The sequence below is a fragment of the Rhincodon typus genome, unplaced genomic scaffold (genome assembly GCF_021869965.1).
Source record: "Rhincodon typus isolate 14 unplaced genomic scaffold, sRhiTyp1.1 hic_rhity00001849, whole genome shotgun sequence".
NCBI lineage: Eukaryota > Metazoa > Chordata > Chondrichthyes > Orectolobiformes > Rhincodontidae > Rhincodon > Rhincodon typus.
The window spans coordinates 1,565-25,000 of record NW_025967487.1 but is presented as its reverse complement, the minus strand read 5'-3'; the positions used below and the strand labels follow the sequence as shown (position 1 = coordinate 25,000).

At 40.9% G+C, this 23,436-nt stretch overlaps 1 protein-coding gene across 1 annotated transcript; it reads right to left on the bottom strand.

Moving 5' to 3' along the window:
- Positions 1-2,642: 2,642 nt before the first annotated feature.
- On the bottom strand, positions 2,643-22,617 carry LOC125481356 (tuberin-like; the record flags this gene model as incomplete). The annotated part of the gene is made up of 9 exons (XM_048592814.1): positions 2,643-3,531; positions 7,718-7,816; positions 9,800-9,891; positions 10,742-10,820; positions 12,368-12,507; positions 15,524-15,710; positions 18,846-18,932; positions 19,882-19,960; positions 22,124-22,617. Coding segments are annotated over 9 exons (1,506 nt in total), but the record flags the coding sequence as incomplete, so codon positions are not given.
- Between the last annotated feature and the right edge of the window lie 819 nt (positions 22,618-23,436).

Here is a 23,436-nt window from a genome sequence, read left to right as displayed (position 1 = left end):
TTGCTGTTTACTATTTTAAGAAACTCAAAGGTTTTAAAGTTTAATGCCTCATTACTGGACAGAAAGTAAATATACTGGAAACATCAGTCACCTTAGCCCCCATTGTGGGGATGAATTTTATTTGATTTTGGAATTAAGGCAAGGTTAAGCAAAAACAAATTGAATGTTCGGTGAATGAGCTCACCATCAAAAGGTTTCTGCAGAATAATATGTTTTTGCCCCTCATCTCAGATAAATCTTAAGATATGATAAGCCCTAAAGAAACATAATCATCACTATCTAAAGTTAAATGAGACAATGTTTAAATCGATTTAATTTTGTCTGTTTATGTACATTTTTAAAAATCTTTTAAAACGTACTCAGGTTGAAATAGCATGCCTGACACTGGTTTCTCCTTCCAGCAATGTTTCAAAGGACAAAACTGGATGGTTCTCTTTTCTGTCACATTTAATTTCCTTCACGCTATCAGGCACTGCAACAACTGCAAGTCAGTCAGGAATGTGTTAAAACAAACATATTTCTCTTTTAAAAAATGATCAACAGTTATTGGACTTTATTTTCCCCTCAAAGGAAGGGACACTAACAAGACTTGCTCCAACATTTACAGCAGTAGGTAAGAGATAAGTTGGTCACTGGATAGATAAGTCACATAGGCAGAGGCAGCAGTCAGCTACACATTCTGAACCTTTTACTTCACCCTGGCACATTGGAAAGCTATTCTTTGAAGTACATCTTTTAATCCCTTTCTGATAGCTGACCCTGATCAAGAGAGTTGGAACTATTAAAAAGGTCATGATTTTGGTTATAAAATGACATATGATGTGCTGAAGTGCCAAAGTACTGATTGAAAGTGAACAAACAAGTATTAAAGTCATCCCATCATTACTCATTCAGTCATTTGAATCTTTAAGATGACATGTTCAGGGCTCCTCATTTGTCAGGATATTTTGCTGCTAGAGGTTGTGGTAGATGATGTATCCAAGGCATCAGACTGTTCCCGACAGCTTGGGAAAGCTTATGTAAGGATGTTGTTGTGATGTAGCCCAGTGAGTACTTAATGAATAGATTGTTATAGGCTCTCTGACCACAAGAATGAGGAACACTCAGTGATAGCAAAAAAGAAACAGATGGATTGCTTCAATGGTGCAAACATCCTTGCAGGACGTGGGGTAAGCATGGACCCAAATGCGGGCACCTCAGAGGCTGCAAAGTGGATGCAAGTCTGCTTTGGCTGAGAGCCAAGTACATCTCTTTTGCATTTGGCTGGTCCAAAAGATTCTTTTATAATCATCTAACATTTAAAGATGTAGGAAAACATGTTCATTTATCAATTTAGTTGCTGTAGAAAGTTTCCATTATCTGAAGAACCATTTTGATAATCCATTTCTGCGAACCCCATCATAGACAGTATTAATGTAGAATTATACCAAATATGTAAATAATTGTAGTCTTTATGCCAGAAACATTTCTGATGCACTGAAGGACAATGTCAATAAAGTTTTGACTGATCTAAAGATTTGAATGTTCTTTTTGGAAACTACTAAATAACTTCATCTCAAAATGTTTTTAACCATTGCATATACAGATTGAAATATGAAAATAGAAGAGTTTGAGCTTTTTTTTTTTTTCTTTTTGGTACAGGATTCAATTTTTATTTCATTAATTTACATAGTCCGTTCAATATTCTGGGTGAACTTGTCCAGTCTCTCTTTTCTGATTAAAGGTCACGGACCTGAAACGTCAATTGCTTCTCTCTTCATATATTCTGCCTGACCTGCTAAGTATTTCCAGTACTTTGTTTTTGCAACTTTTTTTGTAACATTTAACTAAACTTCATTGTTGATGCATGCCTTAATGAGATTTCCCAATTCCACTCAAAACTCATTTCTATGGAGCAGTGACTTCAGACCTCTAATTGTTGCTCATCACTAGTTCTCTTTATAGTTGGGATGTGTGTGTTTGATTTTTTTCTTAGCAAATTGGCTGTTGCTTTACTTACATTACACAAGCAACTGCAAATCAAAAGTAGTTAATTGGCTATGGAGTGCTTTGGGACATTAGAATTGCTGTTTAAATGGGAAAACAGGTAACATATACACAATGTGGGTAGGAATGGTGACAGCCAACCGAAAATCCCATTGATATTTAGCCATCTCTAAATGACCTATGTGATGCATGCCAATTTAGATTGCAGAGGTGGATTTTTGTTATACAATTTCCAAACTGCTGCATGTCTATATGTTAATACTTTGTCTTCTGATTAAACAGCACTGTATAAATGCAAGTGCTTAGAAATAATGCACCATACACTCAGTGCACTGGAAAATGTATGGGATGCTCTCAAGTCTGAATGACTACATAAGCTTCCAGCACAGGCAAATATGCCCTTTGCCAGATACCTCAGTCCTTTAGATCCTGCTAGAATGCAAACTAACAGTTGTTTACCAGCAACGAACCAGACTGGTAAAGGAATCAGTGCAAACAGTATTCACTTCATGCAGTTCCAACTTTTACCATCTCAAAAATATATTCGGGGCTTTGTAGCAGCTACCAATTCTAAAATAAAAACTAACTTTAAAGGAAGAACAATTGATCCCAATGATTTGCAATTTGCATCAAACAGCCCATGATACTTAAGGGAACACTTTTTAAATGCAATTTATTCACTTTTAGTGGAATCTTAATTACATCATTCAACACTGACAACTGTGTTCCAATTGTGCAGAGAACAAAACATTCCTTTACAAGGTAATTGCACAACATCAGTTATTACAAGATCAGAAAGGAACTGAACACAAGTATTCTGCCCTAGTCATACCCTCCATACCCCAATTTATTTTAAATTGTCCAACCCCATGGAAGTTTGCTCTGATCAGCAAGCCAATTTCAATACCCAAATGTGTATGACTTTGGTGTGTTTCAGATCTCTCAGTCTGCTTTCAAAATTGGAAAAGTAGGCCGTTTCTTAAAAGCATGATACCCATCATGCAGACCGAGAGAGATGCAAGTGAGAAGATCCATAATCAACCACAGCTTGGATTACCTGCACCTTCAAATGGTCCATCGCCTAACTGGGACATTTCCTTTGGAGAAGTCTGTTCAGAGCAGCATTTATCTTCACTTCTTCACAAGCAGAGCAAAGATATTCAACCTGCAACCTCCCCTCTCACCCCCACCCATCCCTCCCACCCACTTCCGTAAGCCAAGCAATCATTTGGCTTCCATCACAGTATGGTGTACATATTGCACACATTTAACAGGTTTTGTTCATGGGACTGCGCTTTAAACAAAGTCTGTGAAATCATCCACAGTGGACATTAGCCTTTTTCTCTGGCCTGTTTCCGCATTGGCAGACTGTGATGGTTGCTGTTGCTGCTGAGAGTGTTGTGGAGCATAATGGTGGTGAGGAAGGTGCTGCTGCTGTTGATGGTGGTGATGATGGTGATGGTGGTGAGTTTTACTCTGACCAGCAGCGTGCATCGGAATCAAGGAAATTCCAGCATTCTGACGATACTGCAGGTCTTCGTACACCTAGGTAGAAAGAGAATATTTAATTTTTGTTCCAGAAACTTTGGACTAAGAAATACTTGAACCTGCCTGTATCCACGCTCATGTTTAACTTTTTGAAGCTGTGCTCAATTACTAATTTGGATATATACATACATATGATACAATCTTGGTATGCTGAGGTCAATTTCAAAGTTTGCTGGACAACACAAAATTTGGGAGAATTATAAATTGAGAGGAAGGGTGGAATTTCGAAAGGACATTGACACATTGGTGGAGTGGACAGACAGGTAGCAGATGAAGTTCAAATGTGGAGAAATTAGAGATGATAAACTTTGGTACAAAGAACAGAGAGCCAATATACATCAAAGGGTACTATTCTAAAGGAAATACAGGAGCAGAGAGATCTAGGTGTACATGTGCAAAAGATATAAAAAGGTGGCAGGACATGTAGAAGGAGCTGTTAGAAAAAGCATACTGTATTTAAGGCTTCACTAATAAGGCAAAGAATACAACAGCAGGAAGGTTATGCTGAATCTATACTGTACATTGGTTAGACCTCAGCTAGAGTATTGTGCACATTTCTGTGTGGCCAATTATTGGAAGAATGTGAATGCATTGGACAGAGTGTCAAAGAAATTTAGGAGAGGGGCGAGACACAAGAAAAGACTGAAGAAACTGGGATTGCTTTCCTTGGAGATGAGAAGTCTAAGAGGAGATCTGAAACAAATTTACAAATTCATGACAGGCCTGGACAGAGTGGATAGGGTGAATTTGGTCCCTCAAACAGATTAAAACTATGCCCTCTGGTTCTCAAAGTGCTTCTGGAAAAGAAGAAAATGTTAGGTAAGAAAAAGCTTTATCACACAGCAAGTGGTGTAGGTTTGAAATGCACTGCCTTGGGGTATAGTGGAGGCACAATTAATTCAGACATTCTAGAGGGCATTAGATTCTTTTTATTGGAAACAAACACACAGGGTTACAGGAAAAAGGGTGGAGATTGGCACTAAATCAAAATGTTCAGAAAGCCAGTGGTGACACAATGGGCTGAATGGCCTTGTGCACCTTAGCAATTCTGTGATTTTGCAGCAGATGGTGAGGGAACCAAGAAGAAAAAGTCTACTTGATCGCTTCCTCATCAATCTACTTGCTGCAGACACATTCATCCAAGACACAATCAATAAGACTGAGCAGTGCACATTCTTTGTGGAATTGAAGTCCTATTCTCGCTCTAAGGAGACTCTCCATCATGTTGTGTGCTACTACCACCACGCTAAATGGAACAGACTCCAACAGATCTAGCAACTCAAAAGTGGGCATCTATGAGGCACCATGGACCATCAGGAGCAGCACAATCTGTAACTTCAAGGCCCAGCATATCCCCCTCTACCATTACCATCAAGCTAGGAAATCAATGCTGGTTCAATGAAGAGTGCATGTGAGGAGCAGCACCATGTTTACGTAAAAATGAGGTTCTACCTGGTGAAGCGACAACACAGGATGACTTGTAATCTAAACAGTGGAAGCAGAATGCAATACAGAGGTTCAGTAACCCCACAACCAATGAATCAAATCTAAGCTTTGCAGTCTCCTAGAGGTGGACAATTAAACTTTTAAACAGGAGTGGAGGTTCCACAAGTATACCAATCTTCAAAGTCATGGCAGCCCAGCAAACTAGTGTCACAGAGAAGTATTTATGCTCATCTTCAGCCAGAAGTGCTAATGAATGATCCAACTTGGCCTGTACTCGAGCAGATGTCAGTCTTCAGCAAATTGATTCACAGCACACGATTTCAAGAACCGACTGAAGACTCTGGAAAACTAGGTGTCCTGGCAACATTCCAGCATTACTACTGAAAACATGCACTGCTGAACTAGCTGCAACCCTATCCAAGTTTTTCCAGCAAAGCGACAATACTAGCATCAACCCTATAGTGTGCATCTCCTGTGCACAAAAAGCAGGAGAAATCCAACAGTCACCTTGCAACTTATCATCAAAGTGAAGGACAAGTTTACTGACAGTGCTATCAAGTAACACTTGCAAAGGCATAATATTCTCAGTTTGGGTTCAACTAGGGCCAGTCAGCTCTTGACCTTGTGATAGCTTGGGTCCAACCATGGATAAAATAGCTGAACTCCAGAGGTGAGGGGAGAGCAACTGTCTTTGACATCAAGGCAGCATTTTACAGGTAATGCCATTGCACAGTCCTACAAGACTAGACTTGATGGGAACTGGGGATAACTTCTCTGCTGGTTGGAGTCATAACTGGCACAAAAGGGCGATGGTTGAAGTTGTCAGAGGTTGATCACTTCAGCTCCAGCACATCACTGCAGGAGTTCCTCAGGATAGTGATCTCAGCCGAACCAGCTTCAGCTGCTTCAATGACCTTCCTCTACCGCAAGGTCAGCAGTCAGGATGTTCACTAATGGTCGCAAGATACTCAGCACCATTTGTGACTGCTCAGATACTAAAGCAGTCCATGTTCAAATTCAAAAGGCCTATGCAAGAAGTGGCAAGTAACATTCATGCCACGTAAGTGTCAGGCTATTAGCATCTCCAACAAGAAAATCTAACCACTGCTTCTTAACGTTCAATGGTATTACCATCACCAAATCTCCTATTATTAACATCTGGGGATTACCACTGACCAGAAACTCAACAAGATCTTTGTGTTTGAAGAGCTGGCCAGAGGCTAGGAATTCAGCAGCGAGTGACTCACCACTTTCACTAATATCTTCAAAGCACAAGCCAAAAGTGTGATGGAGTACTCTCCACCTGCCTATAGGAATGCAGACTCTACAACATTCAAGTAACTTTACACGAACCAGGACAGAGCAACCCATTGGACTGGCATCCCATCTACCACCTTCAACGTTTACTTCCTTCTCTACTGATGCACAATGACAGCAGTGTATACCATCGACGAGATGTATTGCAGTAACTCACCAAGGCTCCTCCAACAGTACCTCACAAACCTGTAACCTTTGTCTTTCTAGATGATAAAGGCAATAGACATATGGCAACACCACCACTTGCAAGTTCTCCTCCAAGCCACACAGCAATCTGACTGAGAATAATATCACACTTTGTGTTGCAGGGTCAAAATTCTGGAACTCACTTCCTAACTAACTGTGGGTGTCTTGTCACTCCCAAGGACTGCAGAGGCTCAAGAAGGTAGCTCACCACCATGTTTTCCAGGGCAATTAGGGATGGAGAACAAATGATAGCCTACCCTAGTCAGCAATGCCCATATCTTGTGACAGAATTTTAAAAAACTCAATTGGTTTATGTCAGTGTTTAGGCCACCTATGAGCCTCTTCCCTAATCCACTCCCCTCACCCCAAATATTTTCATTAACAATCTTCTACTCAGGACTGAACCTCTGAGAAGCTTCTCCACCTATTATGTTTTTTTTATTCATTCACAGGATGAGGGTGTCGCTGGCCAGACAGCATTTATTGCCCATCCCTAATTGCTCAGAGGGCAATTAATAGTCAACAACATTGCTGTGGGTCTGGAGTCACATGTAGGCCAGACCAGGTAAGAACAGCAGTTTCCTTCCCCAAAGGACGCTGGTGAACCAGATGCGTTCTTCCTGACAATTGACAATGGATTCATGGTCACCATTAGATTCTTAATTCCAGATATTTATTGAATTCAAAATTCCACCATCTGCCGTGGGGGGATTCGAACCCGGGTCTCCAGATTAACAGTCCAGCGATAATACCACTATGCCGTCACCTTCCCTCGAGGCTGCTTCTCTCCTGAGCTTATTTCTGACAGGGTAAGTGATGAGCCATCAGTAGCAAACATGAGACAGATCCAGCCTGAGCTTGGTGGAGCAGCAAGGAGGCACGAGATGGTGGTGGTGAGGTAATCCAGGGCCTGACATGCACAAGTTGTTGGGCAGAGCAAGACAAGACACAAAGGGGTGGCTGGGAAGACAGATGTGGAGACCACTGGAGCCTTATTTTTGGCTTATAACTAGAATGTCTCTTTATTTACATAAAACTTTCAATATTTGTGTTTAATAAATAATGTTTTCATCCTGTTTCAAGCATAAAATTGTACTGCTGGTTATTTTTAAATTGAAACACTTAATTCCAAAGGGGCTACATACCAGCATGTACAAATTCAGTTCACAGATCATTCTGACATACCCACTGCATTGTCTTTTCATAGCTGACAAGCAATTGGCCATATCCATACCTTAGATCGAATCCGTTTGATCTGTCGCAACCTAGCTAGCCACTTGGATGCATAGGCTTCTGAAGGAACTGCACTGTTGTGGTGTACAAGTGAAGCCATCTAGTGTAAACAACAAAACATCATTCACAGCATTGTAATTTCAATGTAACTAGCAACAGAACAGTTTACCAAACCAGAAACTCTCATCTGTGTCTATAAACGATAGCAATTCAGAATACAATTAAAATCTTCAATCTGAAAGAAAAACACAAGAGCATTTAATATTCCAGACGAACACTGAAGGATAGTAGCTTGACAGGTTGTTGAGGTTGGTTGGCTCGCCGAGCTGGTTTGTTGTTCCGCAGACGTTTCGTTACCGTGCTTGGTAACATCCTCAGTGCAGCCTCCGACGAAGTGTCGGTATGTTTTCCCGCCTGGTTTTTAAACTCTGGGGTCCGTTGCAATGGATTGCCTCACTTCCGGGTTTCCTCCGTAGTGGAATGTATATGGGGTCGGGTTCAATATGTTTATTTAATAGCATGCTTCGTGGAGTGCCACGCTTCCAGGAATTCTCATGCTTCTCTCTGCCTAGCCTGTCCCAGGATCTTGGTGTTGTCCCAGTCGAAGTCGTGGTTCTCCTTGTCCATGTGGATTGAGATGAGTGAGTACTGGTCGTGTCTTTTTGTAGCCAGTTGGTGTTCATGTACTCTTGTTAGTTTCCTTCCTGTTTGTCCGATGTAGTGTTTCTCGCAGTCTCTGCAGGGGATCTTGTAGATGACACAGGTCCTGTCCATGGCGGGGAGTGGGTCTTTAGTTCGGGTGAGCACTTGTCGTAGGGTTGATGTGGGCTTGTGTGCCACTCTGATGCTCAGTGGTCATAGAAGTCTTGTGGTGAGTTCTGACGTGTTCCTGAAGTAGGGTAGTGTGATGAGTGTGTTGGGGTGTGTAGAATCTTTCTGATGCTGTTCCTGTAGGCATATCCTGACCCAGTTCTTTGGATATCCATTATCCTTGAACACTTGGAAGATGTATTCCTCCTCCTCTTGGCGTAGTTCCATGTTGCTGCAGTGTGTTGTTGCTCTTTTAAATAGTGTTCGCACGCAGCTTCGTTTGTGTGTGCTGGGATGGTTACTATTGAAGTTCAATACCTGGTCTGTGTGTGTGGCTTTTCGGTGTACTTTCGTTTGCAGTTCCCCATTTGTCTTGCGCTCTACCATGACTTCCAGGAATGGGAGTTGTTTGTTCTTCTCCTCCTCTCTGGTGAATTTTATTCCAGTGAGGGTTTTGTTTATGAGTTTCTGTCTCTCTTCCAGGCAGGAAAACACACCGACGCTTCATCGGAGGCTGCACTGTGGATGTTACCAAGCACGGTAACGAAACGTCTGCAGAACAACAAACAGCTCGGCGAGCCAACCAACCTCAACACCCACAACCCGAGCTACAGATCTACTCCACAACCTTAGAAGCTTGACAGGTTTAATCTTGCATTACATCATAGGAACAGTCTGAATTAGAAATGGTCCAAAATACTGGGAAGAAGAAATATTTTGAAAGCACCACAATCACTGCCTAGTGCTCTGCAGATCCTGGTAAAGTCAGCAATAGTTTTGTAAGTTATAAGCTCAGAAGATGCCAGTGTAACCGGAGAGAGGTATTCACATAAACCAAGGAAGTATCTGAATTTAAAGTTTCACATTGGCATTGAGCCTGAAGAATTGAAATACTTGGTAAAGAAGGAGTAACAAAAAAAAAGAAATAAGGTTCTCAACAATCTGACAAAGGATCGGTTTGATATGTCAGTCTCTAGCAGGCACCCTCACACAAAAGTGACCAACATCCAGTCTACACCTGCACATGTGCTGACGTCTGCCCCAAAATACACATCAAGAGGAACAATGAGATTGAAACGGGCATTAATTGATGTGAAGAGGCACACAGACATATAATGTCAATTACACTATTTACTGTCATAAGATTTTGGATATGGGCAGAAATCTACAATGAAAATTGAAATCTGGCCCACTTTGGTCTGCCTAAGTATAGCTAAACCCCTGATGTTCTAGTCACAAAAAAACCACAATGAAATAACATCCTTCTACTTACATTTGCATGCAGAGCCATTTGTCGCACTAACAGAGGAAGATTCTTGTCTGACACAATCCTAGCGACATTTGTGTCAACCAAGCCCTCCATATCTACAAGAGAGGAAAAGAAACCTGTATCACCTATTGAGAAACCATTTCCAATTTTAAAAAAAGTACATCTTTATAAGTAGTTTTCTCCCAATTATGTAGATGCTGGCATTCCATTTAATTTATACCACAGAAACAGACCATTCAGCACAGCTGATCCATGCTACTCCACTCACAGTTCCTTCTCTTCACTTGACCTGATCAGCATAATTTCCACTCCTTTCAACCTCATTTTCATCAGCATCCTCTTGCATCCATCCTATTTGCCTCAACTATTCCTTTCAGTAGCGGTTCCAAATTTTGATTCACTGTCTAGTACTCACTTCCACAAATATAAGACAACACATCGAAACATGATGTTGTTAAAGATTCACTTTTGCATTAATGTAGTGAATTGATAGAATGCATTACTTGAACAAGAAGGTTGCAAATATTACTCCATATCTTGGATGCATAACCCAGCAATGTAAGAGTTAATGCATGTCACTTTCTTAAATGCTTTGGGATGTTAGGAATGCTCAGTACAGACATAAAATGCAATCTTTTGCCTTAAAATGTAGCAATTCACATTTATACTGACATGTTGAACTTCGTGCAGGATTAAATAGTATTTCATAAAAATAAATCATGTTTAGGCATTTAAAGCACCTTGTTTTTGAATATATGTAATCAGAAAAGATTCATATTTAGCATGCAAAAGTAGAGCAATTTAGTAGTACCCTGGTGAATATTTAATGTTAGAAACTGGCAAAAATGAGTGGTAGTATATGGGGTACACATCATTCATTTCAACATAAATACAAACTTTATAATGAGGCGTTACAATAATCAGCACCTTAAATCAGTCACTTACCTTTTCGTGCTTGTAAGGTCACTAGGTTGCTCTCAAAGTCTAGAGGTTTAATAATTATTTCAACAAAGTTAAACTGACCCTATTAAAATTAACAGGAGAGAAAAGAAACAGAAAGCAGTTCAGACTGTGGGCTTCGAAAAAGCAGGTCTAATACAAATCAAACTTGATAAAGGCAACCTGTTTGTATATGCTGCAAAAGTGAACACACAATTCATGGCAATAAAAGGAATAGCACATCACATGACACTACATGGTATGAAGCAGGCGGCTGCGCCAAATGTAGAATTTACATTGCTTCAATAATTTTATAGTTATACAAATTTCACCAAAAAGTCAACAATTATGCTGAGAGATAATCTACTGATTTCAAAGCACACCCCCAAATTCACTGAGGATTACACTAAAAAGTTAAATGGGAACATAATCATGAATATTCTAATCTTGCAAATATAATTGGAGTACAAGAATCAAGTACACAGAATATACAGCACATTTATCCCTTATGGTCCATTCTGATGTTGATGCACCACAAGGCAAGCCACCATTATTGACCTATCAGCATTTCGTTTCTTTCCTTCTTCATGTACAGCTGGGATTTCCTTGTTCTATAGATCCAAGGGGACTGGAAAATAGTGGGGAGTCACATCAGGACAGCTCCCTGTGCATTCCTGTTTCCGGGACAGACTGGTGACTGAATCAGCCGCCCATTCCACACAGGAAAGCAGTAACTAGTCCAATTAAGACCACGTGGGCGATTTTTAGCCACTGCTGGTAGTTTACCAATGTTGAAGTGACCCTTTGCCATGTGTGCCAAGGCTGCCAGCTCAATCAAGGGTACCTCCCAGTGGCAGGTCAAGAGGCATCAGAACTGGAGGTTCCATGCCCCAAGTGATGGAGTTAAGGAGATGAATGGCTACAAGTCAGAAGATGAATAGGCCTGTGGGGGCATTGTTCCTGCAACACAATGGCCTGATAGACATCAGGAATGTCCAGTACGTTGCTTCTGTGTTGGCCAACAGGTTGCCTCCCTCTGATGAGGTTGGGAGCTCTAAGAGCCCATCCACCACCTTTAATAATGGGGCAAGCACAGAGAAGGCCATATCCTGGAAGACTGGAGTGTCAGACTCACTGGTGGTAACAGCAAGTTCCCCGTTTGGTTGTGACGCTGAAGTCTCAAAGCTGTTGGGAAAATCAGCCTGAATTTATCTATCCTCCCATTAAAAATCATCAATATTCTACACCTTAACTCCGCCTTGTGGCAGCATGTTCCATATTTAACACTTCCTTTATCCCCTGTTATAAGCTCTATTTTTAAAAAAAAATTTAATCAACCCATTCAGAGATGTTAATACATACCTGTGGAGCAGATGGGACTTGAACCTTGGCATCCAGGACCAGGGGTAGGGACACTACCACTGTGCCACAAGAGCCCTGCTCTGGCTTGACAGGTTCCTCCTGAATCTACAAATTGGATTTATTATTGACTGACTTGTAGTTATTGTACCTACATCAGGTCTCCACACAAAGGGAAGGGGTGGGGGAGGGTCGAACGGGGAGTGGGGGAGGATGAACAGAGTGGAAGATGATGAGAGAAAAGAGATACAGAAATTGAAAAAAATAAATTACCTTTATTGTTCCTAGTTTGTATTCTTCCTCAGTGTCCTTATAGATCACGACCACATAGTCATTCCCTATGTGCCGTTTCTTATTGCAGCAGGCTTTATCGGATTCTTTATTTGGCATCAGGGTCGCAATGTGAAAAATTGCTTTAATTATGTTGGAGAAAAGAAAACTTCATCAGTGCACAAGAAAATGCTGGAGGACTGGAGAAACTCTAGTTTTATAAATGGTTATTCAGACAACTGTGAAAAATGGACCATATCGGTTCAGTAATATATTCAATATCCCTCCCAATGAAGACCAGCTGGAATAAATTGTTGGTCTTTAATAATAACCATAGACTTCGAAATGATCAAAAAAAAACTGGTTTACTAACATCCTTTTGGGAAAGAAATCTGCCATCCTTACCCAGTCTGGCCTTCATGCATCTACAGATGTACAGCAATATAGTTGATTCTTTACTGCCCTCTCAAATGCCTGAGCCAGTCATACAGTTAAAGGGCAATTAGGGAAAGGGTGAATTGCCAGCATCGCCCTTCCCAAGGACAAAAAAAAAAAGCAAAATTCATGTGTGACGGGCAATGAACACGTTAATCAAGGCCATTCATTTTACATAATTGTCCAAATTTGAAAAAGCATCCTACTATGTCCCTCCATATCTCCAAACTGAAATTTTCAGACTTGTTTTACATCAAAGTATCTTGCTGTTACAAAGTAAACAGTCTTCTGACATTGGGGCTTTTCATTTCTGAATTTGAGTCAACAAATATTTAGTGAAATCAGAAGTAAAAGAATAAGTTACTCTGGGGCAATAGTAAGTAAAACCCATTTTAAAAATACTTATTATGATCATCACAAAATAGAATACTCAATTCAACAAGAATTTCTTTCTTTATTGGCTCAAACAGCTGTAGACAATGGGAATACCCTCTCCATCAGTTCATTCCTTCCGAATTGGGTGTGACTGAGCCAAAGAGGGGTGCCAGGACTAACATAGGGTGAGAAAAGAGATGAAGTGATCCCTTAACTGAACAGGAAAACTAACCACCTGTCACATTTGCGTCTGCTAACATTAATGAGTCAAGTTGAGCAAGGACAGGGTACTTAATACATAAACCATATCATTTTAAAGGTTAAGTGGAGCTTAATATTTGAATGGATGAATATTCATTAACGTTTTGGAATCTTGCCTGCTTAACTGGCATTCTTCAGACTCAAAAATTAGGATCTCAAGCTCAAGCGATAGAGAATAGGACTCCCTGGAAAGATCAACTGCTGTAACACTGTGTGTGCACTTTTCTATTAAGCACAATTACTTTTCCTACTATAGACTGAAAGTTAACAGGTTTATGATTCCTGGACGTCAGCTGTGTCAAGTACCAGTGTCAGTCATTGCTCAGTTTGCAGCACTCTCGCCTGAGTCAGAAGGTTGTGGGTTCAAGGTGCCCTCCTGGAGTTGAGTGCAATAGTCTAAGATGACACTCCTGTGTAGTGCCGAGGGAGTACTCCACTGTTGGAGATGCCGTCTTCAAGTTGAGATGTTAAACCAAGGCCCCATCTGCCCACGCAGCCGGATGTCAAAAATCCCACAGCACTATTTCAAAGAGGAGTTATCCCCTGTGTCCTGGCCAATATTTATCCCTAAATCAATATCAAAAAACAGATTATCTAGTCATTATCAATCACGTTGCTATTTGTGGGGAAATTGTTGATTGTAAATTGGCTGCTGCATTTCCTAACTTACAGCAGTGAATACATTTAAAGTATTATTGATTGAAAAGCTAATTTGAGACATCTTGTGGTCATGGAAGGTGCTACATAAATGCAAATACTTATTTCCTTCTGAGATATAATCTCAGATTTTGGTAACATGTCACCAAAAGAAATGGGGGCAAAGATGAGAAGACACAGAACAAACTACAACAGTTATTTACTGCTATTCTTAATCTGAAAAAACTTCTCCACTATCAGTATTCCAGTTTTGTCCAAAATCTACCTGCATTTGTATAGCACTTTTATATTAATAAAATAGTGCATTAACTAAAATCGCCAGATGGTCAAAACCTTGATGAAAAGATAGTTGGGGGGGTGGTGGGGAGGGAGGACGAGAGAGAGAGAGAGAGAGAGAAAGAAAGAAAGAGAGATATGGCGATGTTCGGGAAGGGAATTGCGTAGCTCAGCACCTTAGCAGCTGGATGCACAGACACCAATGATGGAGTGATGAAAATCCAGGATGCATGAGAAACCAGAATCAGAGAAATCTTAGGGGATAGTAGAGCTGGGTAAGTTTTGATCATTACTCACTTTCTTTGTCGGATTCAAATTTGAAACAGTGAACAGCAGCAATGCTACGTCATTGTTTAAGTGCCATGGCAAGTAGTGTGGGTGACCATGCACTAACCATAGATACTAGGGAAAGGAAAGCACGTGTTGCTTTGCTGCTTCTTTCCTCCGAGAGTCACACAGTCAGACAGCATGGAAACAGACTCTTCAATCCAACTACTCCATGTCAACCATGTTCCCAAATTAAATTAGTCCCACCTGCCCACATTTGGCCCATATCTCTCCAAACTTTTCTTATTCATGTACTTATCCAAATGTCTGTTAAATGTTGTAACTGTACCTGTGCCCACCACTTGCCCTGGCAGTTCATTCCACACACTAACCACTACATAAAACAAAAAGTTGCCCCTCATGTCCTTATTAAATCTTTCTCCTCTCACCTTTAAAATATGCCCCTTAGTTTTGAACTCCCATATCTTAGGGAAATGACCTTGGTATTCACCTTATCAATGCCCATCATAACTTTATAAATCTCTACAAGGTCACCCCTCAACCTCCTACACTCCAGTGATAAAAAGTCCCAGCCTATTTTTATAACTCAAACCCTCCTTTCCTGGCAACATCCAGTCTGAAAGAAACAAATTTTCCCCACAGGGGGTGCTCCACCTACCATCAATCAGCCTTTGAAGTTGTAGCTCCTGTCTTCATTACCATAGGATCTGCTGGATCCACCACGAGTCCACCACTCAAGCCAAGCATAGAACCCATCCAGGTCTACCAAACAACTGGACATGGGCTCACCAAAAACAATCTACCAAACCTCAGCAAGGCTATCCCTGCTATCCTCTCAGCCCTGTGTGGCAAGCTATACTCATTTACCTTGCATGATGTCGTCATGCCAACAGTAGGTAAACTGCCCATCATCACCATATGTGTCAAGACCACCGAGGAAAATTTGCTCTGGGTTACAGTCTTGGAGATAGATCAATTTGCCAAGGCCTGTAAGGAACTGTGCGTACCTGGATGAGCCATATGCATTGGACAGAATTTCAACTTCATTATTAGTCTGAAAGATAAGACAATAAAACTCAAATTAAACCAAGGGTTTATTCAAAACATTGAGGGTTTACTTAAGATGCTGAAGCTTGGTGTGCAAGGCAAAATACACAAGAGCACGAAACATTCAAGCTAGTTTCTAGGACTAATTTCAATGAGAATATTATGGAACAGATGGTGTGTGAAATAGGGATTACTTACCTGACATTATCAAGAAAATCAGTGACTAATGGGCTCCATGCAGGAATCCTATAACAGATTATTTGTGCCATTTATCAATCACTTAATTTAGGACAAATGCTAACCTTAAGTTTCTTTTGACAAAACATAAGGAAAACACTCAGTAAAACATGCCAAAAACAGAAGTATTTTGGACAATGGCCCAGATCCTACTGTCTGCAACAATGCTGATCACTGCTGACTGACAAGATGGTTTTGCAGCAATATCTTTGCATCCTTCCCGTCAGGATCTCAGTCCTGACAACAGAAGCGATGGATCAACACAGCCAGTCACTGAAAGCATTGGCAAAAAGAAGCAGAGCAGAATATCTATATTCAGGTGCTTAAAGATTTCAGTGAATAGGTGAGAAGCTTCTCACCACCACGTGCTCCACCAAGGGGAGCATTCTTTGCTGTCTACCCTATCGATGTCTCTGAATTTTATACATCTCAATCATGCCCCATCAGTCTCCTCTGCTCCAAGGAACATAACCCGTCTATTTAATCTCCCTTCAGAACTAAAACACCCCAGACCAGGCAACATCCTGGTAAATTTGGAACAAAAACAAAATTGCTGGAAAAGTTCAGCAGGTCTGGCAGCGTCTGTGAAGGGAAAAACAGAGTTAGGACAGAAAACAAAACTGTGGAAGCGTCACCGGACCCGAAATGTTAACTCTGTTTTCCCCTTCACAGATGCTGCCAGACCTGCTGAGCTTTTCCAGCAACTTTGTTTTTGTTCCTGATTTACAGCATCCGCAGTTCTTTCAGTTTTTATCCTGGTAAATTTTCTTTGCAATGCAATCACGTCCCTTCTATGTAATGTGGCTTCCAGAGTGCACACAATACTCTAGCTGTGGCCTAACAAATGTTTTATACAGTTCAAGCAAAACCTCCCTGCTCTTAAACTCTATGCTTCAGCTAATAAAGGCAAGTATCCCATTTGTCTTCTTAACCATTTGAACCCCTGATACCTTAAGGGACTGGTGGAAAGATACACCTAGATCCTTCTGGTCCTCCGTGGTGCTTCCCACAGTCCTACTGTTTACTATTTTTACCTTGCCATTTTTTGTCTTACCTAAGTGAGTCACCTCAGTTATTTTGATTGTATTCCATTTTCCACTCATCAGCATGTTGTTATCCTCCTCACTATTTACCAACCCACCAACTTTCATATCAGTCGCAAAACAACCCTACTACTTTCAAGTCTAAATCATTTACATATACCCCAAACAGCAACAGCCCCAACACTGATCCCCACGGAATCCCATTGGACACAGTCAAACAAAAAATCCCTCCACCATTGCTCTCTGCTACCTGTCACTCAGCCAACTGTTTCCAATTAGCCAAATTTCCTTGGATATCCTGGACTCTTACTTACACTACCAGTTTCCTATGTGGAACCTTATCAAAAGCCTTGCTGATAGTTAAGCAGACAATGTTAACTGCATTGCCCTCATCAACACCTAGTCACCTCTGAAAACTGAATCAAGATGGTTAAACACGACCTCCCCTTAACAAAGCCATGCTGACTGTTTTTGTCTCTTCAAGTGCGGATTAATTCTGTCCCTCAGAATTGCCTCCAGTACGGTGCCCACCACTGAAGTTAAGACTAACTGGCCTGTCATTACCTGGTTTACCTCTATCCCTCTTCTTGACTAACGGTACCACGTTGGCTACCTTCTAGTCCTCCGGCACCTCTCCTGTGGCCAGAGGGCAATTAAAAATTATCACCAGCAGCCTACTATTTCCTCTCTTGCCTTACTCACCAGCCTGTGATTCATTTCATCCAGTCCTAGAGATTTACCAACTTTTAGCTTGCTAGACCACTTAGAACGTTCAGTCTGTTTAAATAAATTTATCACAGATCTTCTCCCAGATTTCGATATCCACATTGCCCCTCTCACTAGTTAACACCAACACAATATATTCATTCAGAGCCCCACCTATGTTCTCCAGCTCCATGCATAAATTACCATCATGGTCCTTAAATAGGCCCTACTCTCTCCACAGTTAACTTTTCACCGAAGGTCAGTTGAACGGTGTCAGGGTGCAATTGGCTCAATGTGTTTGCGACGGTCGAGGCAAGTGGGCAGTCAGGTCGGGTAGGAATTTGGTTAGATGTCGGTCAGTGTGGTGGCTTGAGTGATGCTGTTACTCACTGGGTTGTAAAGATTAAAGTGTAACAAAGGCCAGTGCCTGACTGAGGATTGTGTATGCAGCCCAAGTCTCCGACATGGAGATAAATGTAAGAGACATTCAGGAAGTGCCCAGGGCAGTACAATTAAGCCCGTCAGAAGTTTAAACTCCCTGGATCCTTATAGCACTTATTTGCACATCAGGATTTCTGAGGGGTCCTGAAGGGCAAGACTGGCAGATGTCTTTACATTCATCATGTCAGCATCAGAAATTTGGTCCATTATCTTCTCATTTCCATTTGATCACATCCAATGGTGCTAAAACTGGAAATTTCAAAGCGGAGGCACGGACGGGTCTCCAAAAGAGGAAGGAGTGGGAAGTGAACTCTGATTGAAATGAAAACAGAAATTGTTGAAAATACTTAGCAAGACAGGTAACATTTGTGCAAAGATACAGAATTAATGCTCAGGCTGGTGGCCTTTCTTCAGAACCAGAAAAGAGCTAGCAACGTGACAGGTGTTAAGCAAATGCAGAGGTACAGAACTGGAGGGAATAACACCAACAGAAATGGTTTCAGATGGGTGGAAAGCAGGGTAAAATTAAATGAGATAAAGGATGATGTGCAAGCCAAAGAGCTATAGCAATGAAACAAGTAAAGAAATAAAAGACAGACCTAGAGGAAGTATAAATGGGAGTAGCAGACTCTTGCACATCGGCACGACATTAAATACTGTGGAGATGAATATCATGGGTCAAAATAATGGCTCATTGAGCTGGGAAAGGCCCTTACCTGTCCTTCTCCCACATAGACAACTCCAATCTTGTGTGTGTCATAAGGCGGCATCTGGTCCAGAACTTTAATGGCTCGTTCTGTGATCTAAATGTTTTTTTAAAGAACTGTTCATTAGTTACCTGTAGCTATCAGCATATGCCACATACATATGCAACAACCAGGTTTATATAATGTATAAATATTAAAGATACTTCCAGTTTTTTGTTTGCAAAGAGGTCCCACCATACATCTTCATAATTCAAGCCCGCATACGAACATGTTTCACTGCACATTCTTCACCAACGTACTGTGGAATGTTCTACCCAACACCATTGTGGTCATGATGACACCAACAATTCAAGGAAAAGGACTCATCATTACCTTCTCAAGCAACTGGTGTAAGCAACAAGTGCCTTAGTCAGCACAGTCTGCATCTTATCGACAAAGAGAATCACAGCACATCCATCCTGTTGCATTATGTTAGTTCTTCGTAAATGGTGCTCAACCAATCCAGTTACGCCTTGTAGCCTTGCAACTCTTTTCATTTTTTTTCAAATTTTTATTTATTTATTTTGAAAGTTATCACTGAAGCTGTTTCTACAAACCTGTCGGATAGTAAATTCTTGATCCGCAACTCCCCATAGAAAAATAAAAATTCTTATTCTTCTTCAGAAAGAATTCCAGGGTTTAAGTGCCCTACAACTGCTCCTATCAATTCCCAATTTTACTTCATTCTCCAAATAATACTCTTCCCTGGGGCACACAGCTTCTCTTACCCACATCTCCGGACATGGATCATGTTAAGACAGCTCAAAGCAAACTTCTTCAACCATTTCTTTTCAACTGACAGAGGCAAGTGCATCAAGTTTTTTTTAAAAACATGGAAATTGTGCTATGATTCAATAAAGAGAGGTTGAAACCTATCGCAACCCCAGTGTCAACAATATTTCTGCCCACTTCCTAAATACATATCGAAAAAACACTGCACACTCGCTTCATTGCAAAAGGAACAACATGCTCTGGAGTGGTGACCTAAAATTTAAACTTCACTCACCTCAGTCTTGGGTACAAGGAGGGGTTTGTTGGCCTCACTGCCAAAGAATGGTGAATGATACAATTGTAGGAATACAAAACTGCGAAGGAATAAAAAACACAAACAGAACACTTGTAGCACAGGTGACAGCCATTCAGCCCATCCTTTCCATGCCAGCTGAAGCCGTACAGTCAAACCCCATTTTTCATTTCAGTCTGCAGTCCTGTACGTTATAGCATTTCAAATTTTAAACCCACATATTGTTCAGATACAATAAGAATTTCTGCCTTTAACATTTGTTCAGGCACAGAGTTCCAGACCCATCTCCAGTGTCTAGGAAAAGAAACATTGCCTCAACTTCCCTCTAAAATTTGTTAATTTCTTTAAACTTATGCTTGTTACTGTTAAAGGAAAAGATTGTTCCAATCTACTCTAGCTGAGCCATTCATAATTTTAACCAACCTCACTAAAGCTCCTCTCAGCCATCTGTTTCAAATGAAAAACAACTCCAGCCTTTCTAAGGCTTCCTCTTTTCTTATATTGATCAAATTCAAGGTTCTATGATGATTTTAAATATACAGGCATTTGGGGAGCAAGTGCAGAAATTAATCAAAATCTGCAGCTTGCTACAGTGGCAGGATCACTGTATAACATCTTGGTGAAATTGTAGCAATGAACAGGGTTTTGGGTGAAAACACCCAGCGCCATGAAAAGCAGGCCAGTGGGACAGGTGCCCAAAACGAAGTTAGTGAAGATCCGTAAAGACAGGGGTGAGGGTGAATGAGTCTCTTAGCAGCTAACAGTCAAACAGTAAATCTTAGATAAGCTTCAGTTCATAGTGGATTGAAGATGGCAGGCAAGCCAGGAGAACATTGGAACTGCTCAGCCTGGTGCCAACAAACACATGCACAGGGTCTTAGCAGCAGACGGGCTGAAGCAGCAGACAGGTGAAAGCAAGGGGTCAGATCACTGATGTCGAAGACATGAGACTTGAAGTTTAACCAAGTTTGTCAAACAGGGCTACAAGTTTAAAAACCCATCTCGATCAATACAAGTATGGCCAGAAACTAGATGGAATCTGTAGTGAGGGAACAAAGTTTGTGGGGTGACGGTTGGCAAAAATCATTGATCTTGGAATACCCAATGCTTATTTGGAGCAAATCATAATTCATTAGGACTGTATGCCACATGAACAGGCAGTGGCATTGGGAGGGTTGAGGGAGCTGGTGGTGTGGTGGAGCCTGTCGTCATCATGTGAAACCTGGTACCATATCTTCAAATAATATTGCAGAGATGTGAAACAGGAATGGGGTCAATAAAAGATCCTCATATTCTACTGTCTCACAGGTGTGTCAGGCGTTTGCTCTTATTTACAAGCTTAAAGTAATTAGAGAGTCATACAGCATGGAAACAGATTTCAGTCCAACCAGTCCATGCCAACCAGGTTCCCATACTAAACTAGTCCTATCTGCGTGCATTTGGTCCATATCTCTCCAAACTTTGCCGATTCATGTGCTTATCCAAATGTCTTTTAAACGTTATAACTTGTACCTGCATCTACCACTTCCCCTGGAAGTTCATTCCACACACTAACCACTCTGTGTAAAAAGGTTGCCCTTCATGTCCTGTTTAAATCGTTCTCCTCTCACTTCAAAAACATGCCCCTTAGTTTTGAACTCCCCCAACTTAGGAAAAAAACCTCTGCTCTTCACCTTATCTATGCTCCTCATGATTTCATAAACCACTATCAGGTCATCCCTCAATCTCCTGTGCTCCAGCGCAAAAACGTCCTAGCCTATTTCTATAACTCAATCCCTCCATTCCCGGCAATATCCTGGTAAATCTTTTCTGAACCCTCTCTAATTTAATAATATCCTTCCTATAATTCATTCACAGTATCACTAAACTTTTACATTTATCATCTTTTAAAAATGGATTACAGTGATCCAAAGTATTCATTATTCAACATGGGAATTATCCCATGAAGATCTTCAGGAACTTTTGCATTCTTGTACTGTATTGACTTCGAGCGCGTGATAAATAGAACAATTTGCCAACATATATAATTGGGACTAATTTTTTATCCAATAGAACTACTGTTTGTTGGATCTTACTGTGTATGATAACAGAGACCACACTTCAAAACAGCTTCATTGGCTATAAAATGCTTTGTGACTGCCCATGTTTGTTGACAGGACTATATAAAACTCTTTTCATCAGTCTTTCTAAAGTCTTTCTACACACAAAGTAAGACCAAACATACCTTGGGCTAATCCCACTAATTTTTTCTGCATTTGAAGCTGTGGATCTGTTCTGAACACCATCACGTTGTGACCTTCTCTCCCTCCTTGATGGAGCAGAATCAGAGATAGTGTGGCCCCTGGGTCTGTACCGGTTTGGTGACTGAGGGGGTTCCTGACTTTCTGTTGGCTGCAGGGTGGTTTCGTTGGTTTCAAGTTTGCCATTTGAAGAGCATTCCTCTTCAATGCTTTCAGTGCGGCTTCTGGGCTTCCCTTCAGCCACAGGTTTCCCAGGGAGTCCCTCTTTCCCATTTAGTTCCGTTGCTTCTTGCAAGTTCTGAAGCTCTGGGGAGGAGCTGGACTTATTGAGAATTTGAACGTGGTCAATATTAAATTCTTCTTCTGAGGGATCCACAGCTAATGAAGATGGCACAACCTTTTCAGTTGCAATTCCCATAATCCCACTGTCCTCCACTGGAAGGATTTTGTCTTCCTCTTGACTGGAAGTTGATGACGACTGGGGGTGGAAGGAGCAAAATTACTGATTAAAGCCAACAGTTTATTAATTCAACATTAATGAAATTGTTTCAAAGTTTCGGCAACTGCAATAAGTTTATTTTAGTCTTTCTGAATTTGACAAACTGTTAAATATTCAGTTTTCACATTGTCCAGCTTTATCAAAGCATTTACCAAATTATATGGATTATGTGGGCTGTCTATTACAGGGAGCGGTGACATGTGTCGCCTTGCCCCCATAGCTGCCAAAAAACATATTTGCAAGATACAAATTTTAAAAATGACAAATGCACAAGGAAATACCATAAAGGACTGGCTAATTAAAAAAACTATGTCAGAGCACTTGGATAAGTTTAAGTAATCAAACAGAGTCAAGGGCGTAGCAAATTGGCATGGATAGAAGATGGAGTGGCTCAGAGGAAGCAGAGAGTAGGTACAAATAAGTCATTTTCAAATTGGCAGAAAGTAATAAGTAGTGTGTCACAAGGATCAGAGCTGGGATCTCTATTGTTTACAGCTGATATAAATGAAGAAGGAACAGCATTGCTAGGTTTGCTTGTGGTTCAAAGATTAATAGGACACTAATTTGTGAAGAGGGCTTGGAGACAAAAAAAAAAGTATACAGAGGTTAATCGAGTGCACAAGCATTGGGAAAATGGAGTATAATGTGAGAACAAGTGAAATTGAAAACTTTCCATTTTGACAAGACAAATTAAAAAAGTATATTATCTTAATGGTGACAGCCCAGAGATGCAAAAGGATCTGGATGTCCTTCTGCATGGATTGCAAAATGTTGGTACGCAGGTACAGCAAGTAATTA